At 60.3% G+C, this 8,994-nt stretch overlaps 1 protein-coding gene across 2 annotated transcripts in view; it reads left to right on the top strand.

Moving 5' to 3' along the window:
* RABL6 (RAB, member RAS oncogene family-like 6) overlaps positions 1-8,994 on the top strand; it is a 48,476-nt gene that overhangs the window by 32,935 nt on the left and 6,547 nt on the right. The window contains exons 2-7 of one of the 2 annotated variants that reach the window (XM_011957281.1): positions 352-399; positions 2,408-2,491; positions 3,110-3,162; positions 4,000-4,091; positions 6,329-6,469; positions 6,856-6,961. In XM_011957281.1, the coding sequence (XP_011812671.1) occupies positions 352-399; positions 2,408-2,491; positions 3,110-3,162; positions 4,000-4,091; positions 6,329-6,469; positions 6,856-6,961 (524 nt within the window). Of the gene's footprint in view, positions 1-351; positions 400-2,407; positions 2,492-3,109; positions 3,163-3,999; positions 4,092-6,328; positions 6,470-6,852; positions 6,962-8,994 lie in introns of both variants that reach the window. The other variant, XM_011957280.1, reaches the window with a different exon arrangement.

The raw sequence follows: 8,994 nt of genomic DNA, 5'->3' as shown, positions 1-8,994 counted from the left end.
CCGTGCCCAGGATCGGGGCCGGGGAGGGAGGGGCTGTGCCCAGGATCGGGGCCTGGGAGGGAGGGGCCGTGCCCAGGTTCGGGGCCGGGGAGGGAGGGGCGGTGCCCAGGACTGGGACTGCGGAGGGAGATACCGTGCGTTCAGTTTGTCGCTGAAGCCGTGTCTGAGCGAAGGCCTGAAGGAGCCACTGTGTGGTCATCTTGGGAGGGCACATCCTGGGCTTCTGGACACTCTGAAGTCCTGGTGGGAGCTGGTGCCTGCGGCGCACAGACAGCCACACCAGCTTGACCGCTTTGTGCCACCCTGGGAACTTCATGTTGGGCACTAATCTTAGGTTTCTCCCTGTTTCAGCCACGGATGACATCGTGAAGGTTGAAGTCTGGGATGTGGTGGACAAAGGTGAGGTGTCTCTGTTCTGTGTCTGCTTCTCTCTGGGACTGTGTGCTCTGTGCAGAGAAGCTTCCTTTCTTTCCCCCGGTGCCCATGCATCGCCCACTGTCCTCGCAGACGGTGCCCAGGGTCTTGCTGCTCTGCTTCCCTCCACATCCAGTGGTGACCCCGCGGCACAGCACAGCCCTCCTGTGGCACCACATGCTTTGCTGCTTTAGTTAGCATCCTTCCCGCCTCTGAGTGACAGCGTGCATGGCGGTGGCAGGTGCGGCCGGGGGTGTGCTTTGAGCCCCAAGGCCTGGGGTGCTATTTTGGGAGCCCTCCTGCACTGCCTGGCAGAGCAATCCAGCACCAGGTGGCCCCATGCCCACAGCCGAGGACCCAGTTCCTGCGCTCCGGAGACAGGCTGTGTAGAGGGGTGTGTCCCCGCCAGGGATCCCCAGCCACACAGACCTGCACTCTGGGGGCCATGGGAGGGCTGCAGCGGCCCCGGGGTGTCCTCGACATCGTTGGTCTCCTCAGCCACAAGGTCACGAGTTCCTCTAAGTCCTCAGAGTGGAGCTCACAGCCCTCCCCGGGGCCCGTGGTCTGTGGGCATGTGTGGTGTGTGCAGGGCTGGCCACATGCACGCCCCAGTCTCGCAGGCCTGGCTGTGGCCTCGTTATGAGGTTCTGCTGGAAAGGTGGTCGCGGTCTCCGTGTGATGGCGTCTGTTTGGATGGCGCATGCTCCCCTTCCTCCACCTGTGTTTTGTTGGGGTGGGTTTGGCCATGGGGGGTCAGAGACGGGTTCTCATGCAGTTCCTGCAGGGGTGCTGGGCCCCTGCGGCTCCCACCATGCTGCGCTGGACTCTGTGTGGCCCATGCTGACCTGGTGTTCCAGATGCTGTCTCTGCAGAGCTCTGCGTGGTCTCTGGTGTTAGAGGTGGCCACCCACTGCCCCGTCATTGTCCCCGTCCCCACTGTGAGGGGAAGCTGTTAGATCTGCCTGTGGCCCCCACGTGTCTCAGGCGGGGCTGCCCTGACTCCCATCCTGGGATGCTTCCCCCCTCCCTTTTGGAGCTGCAGAGATTTCCTGTGCCTCCCTCCAGCTCTGGCTCCCTGGCTGTGGCTCCCTGGCTCTGCCCGTGTGTGGAGCGGGCACAGGCTTCCCGTAGACAGGGTTGCCCAGAGTGGGGTTCGTATCTGGGCACTGTGAGGGGTGTGGTCTCCATTGCTCAGGATGGGACCCCCCTCCTGGTGGCCTGTCGTGCCTGGGGCTGACGTGGAGGCCTTTGGGTGCAGAGGCCGCCTGGCTCAGTGCTGGGCTTCCTCTGGGGTTGCATGTGTACCCTTGCATCACCTGTTAGCACCCACCGGGGAGTCTCACTCAGCCTAAACCAGGGCCCCTCGGGAGGGAAAGGTCCCCCCAGCTCCATGACGGGGCCTGGCATGCCTTCAACCGCCACCCTGACTCCGTGCCCGCTGTGCAAGCTGTGAGCACCACCCACAGCAGCCGGGGCGGCTAGTGGGGAACACAGTGGAGGGTGCTGAGGCCTCATGGTCACCTGGTGAGTTCTCGAGGGTAAGAGGAAGGTAAGGCCATCAGGCTCAGCTGGGGCTGCACGGGGCAGGCTGCCAGGAGGGAGTCTGAATGGAACAGCCTCAAGTTGAGCGGACATCCCTCACCTCTGCCTGGACAGCCAGAGCCCGGCTCCCCTCCAGCCCTGCCTGCTTTCCCCAGAGCAGATCCGACTGGCCTCAGTAGCTAGCCCGGTGGGTGCTGGTTAGGCTGTGGGCATCCTTCCTGGATACAGGCCCCAGACAGCCAGCAGTGCTGTGCTGTGTGTGTGTTGGGGTCTCTGCTGAGCCCTTTGTGGCCGGACTAGGCAGGCTCCTCTGGGCTGGTTCTGTCTCCTGTACCTTGTGAGGGAGGGGCTGAGCCCCCAACCGGGTCCCATCGTGGTGAGCAGTTCAGAAACAAGCTGTGGAATAAAGTGGAGGTGGCGTTTTAAACACCTGAGCCCCATCTGTTCTTAGGGGTTTTGTTTGTTGTCTCAGTCCATGACTTCAAGACTGGGATCCCCAGAGTTCCCAGGATGGTCTGGAGCCCTTTCTCCTCCGGTCAGCGTTGTGGAGATAGAGGGAGGGGGCCGTGGCCCCTCATTGGTCAGGAGAGCCCTGGTGACCTTGATGGCGGAGGCTCAGGGGGACCCAGATCGTGGACACCACACAGCTGCCCTCCGGCCTCCCCAGGCCGCTTCAGGGCTGGGACCCCTGCCCTCTCCTTTCCTCCCATGCTAGTTGTTGCCTTGAGAGTCTGTGCGCCCATCTCCCTACTTTTACCCCAGGGGGAGGCCCCTCACTTTCCCACCATATCCCTTGTACTTCCTCCCGCCCTGGACTTGGGGGAGCTGGAGAGCGGACCCTTCCTTCAGCAGCAAACCCTCCTGGTGCAGGGCTGTGAGCCATCCCACCGCAGCCTGTCCAGCAGCTGCTGAGCCCATGGGCCCCACCTAGCACCTTCTGTCCAGGCCCAGCCCAGCCCTGCCCCCAAAGCCAAAAGCAGGGCCTTGCCCAGGTCCCGCTGCTCCAGAGTTCGTGGGTGCCCGTGCTGCAGGCTGCTTGGGGTGGTGGAGCAGGGCACCCGCCAGAGCCGGGGGCTGAGTGGCCAAGGGGGACCCATGCTCCTCCTGTGGCCCAGGGGTTCCACCTCGTAATTTTTGTTTGTTTTTAAATAAGGAAAATGCAAAAAGCGAGGCGACGGCTTAAAGATGGAGAATGACCCCCAGGAGGTGAGTGCCCGGTGCACGGCAGGTAGCAGTGGCTAAGGGCCCGGGGGTGCGTGAGCCGGTGCCCAACACTTCCCACGCCTTTGACCCCAAGCACCCCAGTTATGCTGTGGCCACAGGGGCCGCTGGCCTTCCCAACTGCTCCGGAAACCCCTCACTGCCATGGCTGCATTTGGGGGTGGCTGGCTCACCTGTACTAGACATCATGTTGGACTGACCCCTATTGGCATTTGAGTGACCTGAGAAGTATTTAAGTGAATTCACCAAACCTTTATCCCAGTCACAGTGGGCTTGGCCCTTCAAAGCACAGGACACACCTTGCAGTGGTGGCTGTGGCGTGTTTCTCTCCCTGGGCCACCTGGGGCCAACCCAACCTGAGCCTGGCGCACCCGGGGCCTCCACCCTCCGTGCAGTGCACCCCACTCCCTTTAGAGCATGGCGTGGAGTGACTGCCCACAGCATTGCAGCCAGCCCTGTTTGTGGACACTGGAACCTTCCAGAATGCACATCTAGCTGAGGGCACTGGTAGTCCAGCACCTGCCTCTCTTTTCGAGTGGTGATTTGGTCATCCGTGAGGCCTGGGGCAGACACTGCTGTGATGAGTGTGAGGTCCTGGGTAGGGGCTTGTTCAGGGAGCTGCCCGCGGGGCTTGGGTTGCCTGTCAGACCCTTTGGGGCAAACCTGTGTTTAGCTGTCCCATCTCTCCAGCATGTCGTTTCCAAATGGAGCTGCCTGTGACCTTTTCAGATTAGAAAACTATCCAGCCTTGTCCAGGACTATGGGCCACATGGGTAGGGCCCATCCTGGGCCAGTCTCACACCTGTTCCCTCCCGTCCCCAGGCGGAGTCCGACATGGCCCTGGATGCCGAGTTCCTGGACGTGTACAAGAGCTGCAACGGCGTGGTCATGATGTTTGACATCACCAAGCAGTGGTAAGCGGGAGCTGGCGGGGCGGCCGCCTGCGACTGTGACTCCCTAGCCCCTTGGGCGCCCTCTCTGTGCAGCAGGTAATGGTTAGAGGGGCATCGTTCTACAGGGCCCAGAGACTCTTGCTGGGCAGCTGTGGCAGCTCAGCCACGAGGGGCAGTGGCCTGGATGTCGGACTAGGCAACAGCTATGTCTGTGCATATGGGGCGGGATGGCGCGACCAGCTGCAAAAGGTGTCTGGGGCAAGGCGTGTACCTTCCATAGCCCCACTATTCTTCCTGAAAAACCATCTGAGATTTGGCAGAAGCAAGTGGCTGCTTGTGTTGAGGGCTCCCCGAGACCTCTGTCTTCCATGACCCAGGAGAACCCACGCCAAGATTCATTCTAGCAAGATGATGACAGCAGAATCTGCTAAGGGCAGTGGCACTCAGGACCATCTCTGGGGGACCAGGCGCAAGCGCCCAGAGGCTACTGTGTGGAGTCACATGGGATCCACTCAGCTCCTCAGGAGTGTGGTGTCCCCCAGGACGCACTGGAGCCCCAGCGTGGGGGTGCTGCAGACACACACTTGGTGCAAGGCTCCTAGAAGAACGAGGGCCTTGTGGAGACCAGCCTCCTGGCACGGGGCCCTCCTACCCACAGCCGGTGCCTGGAGCACTAGGAGCAGCGCGTTCGACACGTCCAGGCATCTGCTCTTCCCAGCAGTGGGTCTGGCCTGGGGGCCTGGTCGGCAGCTTCTCTTACTTGGGAAGACCCCCACAGCAGGGTTAAGCACGCCGCCTGTCACAGGGCCGCACACTTGGCACGCATCAGCAGCCCAGGCCTGAGGGCGGCTTGCAGCGCCTGGCCGGCCATGCCCTGGGCCTCTGCCAACCTTTGCTAATGCTGGGCACCCTGCCTGCCCTCCCAGCCTGCAGCACCACCGCCAAGGACTGCCTGCAGCACCCTCGGGAGAGCCCTTGGTGGGGGTGTGGCACACGGATGGCAGGAGAACTACGCACGGGGCTGGTGGACCCACCCAGGGCACAAGTCCAGCTCGGGCGCACACACGCCAGCCTCACCTGGGCGAGCAGTGGTGCTCCTCTCCCTCCGTCCTCCTGTCTAGGCCAGCCTGCTAGCCTGGTGGGTGGGAAGTGGCTTTTCCCAAGCGAAGTTGAGTGTGGACGCAGAGTGGCCTCCACGACACCTCCCACGGCTGCCACAGGAACGGCCTGGAGGGAGCTGCATCCGCCTGGGCTGCCATGTGAGGAGTGGGCAGGAGGGACAGCGAGACTCGAGCCAGCCTGGGAAGACGCGGCAAAGGCGCTCACCTGTGGGCCCGGAGACCCTGTTGGCAGCACCAGCCTGGGTGGGCGATGCCTGTGGTAGCAATGCTTTGGAGCCCCTGCTGCCCAGCATGAAGGATGGAAAACACCACTGGCTCAGACAGCGGCTTCAAGCGCCACGCAGGCTCTTCACAGCCGCGAGAGGCCGGAGACACCAGAGGGCTGCCTGCTTAGGACCAGAGGTGCCCCTGGGCTGGCCTTGGTGAGGGACCAGTTTAAATGACTGTGTGCAAATGAAAGAAAACGGAGTTACAAACTTAGGAGGCTGTGTTTTTCACCCACTTGTGTTGGCTTTCTCTCAGTCGTGGGGAAGTTTTGTCACTTGAAGCGCTAGTTATTTCTTCACAAGCCTTTTGGAAAACTGTGCAGCTGAGAAACTGGCAGCTCCGCGCCGGGCAGATTCTGGAGACTTGCCATCCGTGCCAGGAGATGTCTGCTTAAGACAAGGCTCTCCAAACAGCCGCCTGACCGGCAGTAGCAGGGGCACCCCAGGGTGTCCTTGGCCGCCCCGGTGGGCAGGGAGCCTGGACGAGCAGCCACGGGGTCCATGCCGAGGGCCACAGAGGGACAGTGTGGGATGAGGGTGGACGCAGGCAAAGCCAGAGGTGGTTTTGTAGGGATGTGGACATGGGGCGCTCTGAGGGAAGGCAGGGACAGGCAGGGGTGTTCCAGTGTGGGGTGCGGTCAAGTATGTCCCTCAGGGAGAGGGAAGGGCGGGGGCTGCAGGCTGGGAGGGGTGCGAAGGCCCTCGAGCCACTTCCCTCTTGCTCTGCACGCTCGAGGCGTGCTTCTGGTGGGTGGGATGTTGAAAGTGAGAAGCAGCCACTGTCCTCAGGCCTGGGCACACAGTAGCTTCCCAGGGAGGGACAGGGCGTCGCAGAGCTGAAACTAAGCCAGGTCCTCACCTGTTCCCCGAGGACCTTCAATTATATTCTCCGGGAGCTTCCGAAAGTGCCCACCCATGTGCCAGTGTGCGTGCTGGGGAACTACCGGGACATGGGCGAGCACCGAGTCATCCTACCGGACGACGTGCGTGACTTCATCGACAACCTGGACAGGTGAGTGCGGTGGCCCTGCTGCCCAGGGACCCTGCCTGGTGCTCTGGTGCGTGGGGGAGGGTGCTGAGGCAGAGGCCGGGGGAGGGGTAGCGTTAGCACGGGGGCCGGGGGATGTCAGGTCACGCCGCGGCGTGGGGCTCACTGAAGCCTGGGTCTCCCCAGTGGCATTGCCAGGAACTGTGTGCTGGTGAGGTGCTGGCACTGGGGGGGTCACCGGCAGAAGGCACTCAACGTAGCTGGTTAGCAGGGCTCGGCAGGGTCCTGTGGCCTCAGGAGGCTGCAGGAGGAGGGAGGGCAGTGCGGACCGGCAGCCGTGGGCCCAGCGGTGGTCCTTGGCACCGGGGCAAGGGTCTTTCTCTTGCATCTTTCTTCCTTCCTGAAAGCAGACCTCCAGGCTCCTCCTCCTTCCGCTACGCTGAGGCTTCCATGAAGAACAGCTTTGGCCTAAAGTACCTTCATAAGTTCTTCAATATCCCCTTTTTGCAGCTTCAGGTAAGCACTCACCGTGTGGGGTGGAGTGGATGCTGGTCTCTCACCTCTTTCTAGGCGTCTTCTGCGTAGTGACGGGCCTCCCTCCTAATGCCTGAGAAAGCTGTGGGCCTGCTCGGAGGTTGGCTGCTGGCAAGGGCCCAATGTTCTATTGCGCCTGCCTGCTCTGGGTGGCAGAGGGTGCAGGGTCCTGAGGGCTAGACCCAGTTCCAGGAGCCCCTCCACCTCTGCAGAGACCCCTTGCTCAGTTTCCCCCAGTGTTTCTGGTTGCTTTTGTTTGTTGAAATAAGGTCTTGCGGCCGGGCGCGGTGGCTCAAGCCTGTAATCCCAGCACTTTGGGAGGCCGAGACGGGCGGATCACGAGGTCAGGAGATCGAGACCATCCTGGCTAACACGGTGAAACCCCGTCTCTACTAAAAAAAAAAAATACAAAAACTAGCCGGGCGAGGTGCCAGGCGCCTGTAGTCCCAGCTACACGGGAGGCTGAGGCAGGAGAATGGCGTAAACCCGGGAGGCGGGTCTTGCAGTGAGCTGAGATCCGGCCACTGCACTCCAGTCCGGGCGACAGAGCGAGACTCCGCCTCAAAAAAAAAAAAAAAAAGAAAGAAATAAGGTCTTGCTGTGTGGCCCAGGCTGGAGTGCAGTGGCGCAATCATGGCTCACTGCAGCCTCAAACTCCTGGGCTCAGGCAATCCTCCCACCTCAGTCTCCCAAAGTGCTGGGATGTCAGGTGTGAGCCACCGAGGTACTCGCTGTTCACATCTCACATTTCCCTGGTGCTTGTGTCAAAACCAGGGAACCAACTTTGGTCTGTGGACTAAACTCAATTTCCCTTGTAGAAACAAGGGGCCAGGCCAGCTGTGGCTGCAAAGGAGCCCAGCAAACGACGAGGCTTGAACCTCCTCGCCCTGGGCTGCCCTGACTGGGTCTGGGGGACCTGGGACCCAGCTGCAGCTGTAGCAGCCTTGGTCTTTCTCCAGAAGGATGTCAGGCTTACCCAGGGAAGGGGCTGTGCTGTCCTCCTGGTGTCAGAAGAAGTGAGGGCGCCTGCAGGCTGGGACTGCTGCTGGGGACGTTTCGGTGGGAAGGCAGGCCAGCAGTCAGACTTGTGCGGTGCTGGCACTACTGGGGAGGCCCGTCCTTCCTGCAGAGCCGTCCCCTCATCACTGGGTTGGTTACTCCTTGGAGGGCTCCCCACTGCTCAGCTGCTCCATTCCCTAATGGTTTGCCCTCCAAACCCTTCCAGAGCCTCCCAGGGAGAGCACAGGACCCTGGACAGTCTTGAGCTGAGCTGTGTGTCACTCTCCTTTTGCTATGGATGTGCTCAAGCAGATCTGATGTCCTCACCCGTCTCAGGAGCGGGACCCCCATTTCCTCTTTGTCTTGCCCCTGGATGGCCTGGAAGCAAATTTCAGGCTTTTGTGTCACCTAAAAATATTTCGAACACTTCTCTAAAAAATCCGTTCTGTTTTTTTTAACCTGACCATATAGTACCTAATGTAATACCACACATTAAAGTCACAGGTATTTCTTGGAGAAATAAGCCAGAATAACAAATTTAAAAAATAAAATTCCCAAAGATTTCAAAGAGTTCTTCAAATCATCAGGTATTTAGTCAGTATCCAGAGTAGGATCCAGAGTTCACACATTTGGTTAAAATCACATTTTGTTGTTGTTGTAGCCATGTTCGGCGACCTTACTGACGTTAATATCCCTTTTTGGGGGGTAGGAGATGGAGTCTCACTCTGTCACTTAGGCTGGAGTACAGTGGTGTGATCTCACCTCACTGCAACCTCCGCCTCCTGGGTTCAAGCGATTCTTCTGCCTCAGCCTCCCAAGTAGCTGGGATTACAGGCGCACGTGCCGCCACGCCCGGCTAATTTTTGTATTTTTAGTAGAGATGGGGTTTTGCCATATTGGCCAGGATGGTCTTGATCTCTTGACCTCATGATCTGCCCGCCTTGGCCTCCCAAAGTGCTGGGATTACAGGTGTGAGCCACCGCGCCCGGCCTCACATTTTTATTTTATTTTATTTT

The sequence above is a fragment of the Colobus angolensis genome, unplaced genomic scaffold, assembly GCF_000951035.1.
Source record: "Colobus angolensis palliatus isolate OR3802 unplaced genomic scaffold, Cang.pa_1.0 Scaffold44, whole genome shotgun sequence".
Classification (NCBI taxonomy): domain Eukaryota; kingdom Metazoa; phylum Chordata; class Mammalia; order Primates; family Cercopithecidae; genus Colobus; species Colobus angolensis.
This window is presented reverse-complemented; position numbering and strand designations above follow the sequence as displayed.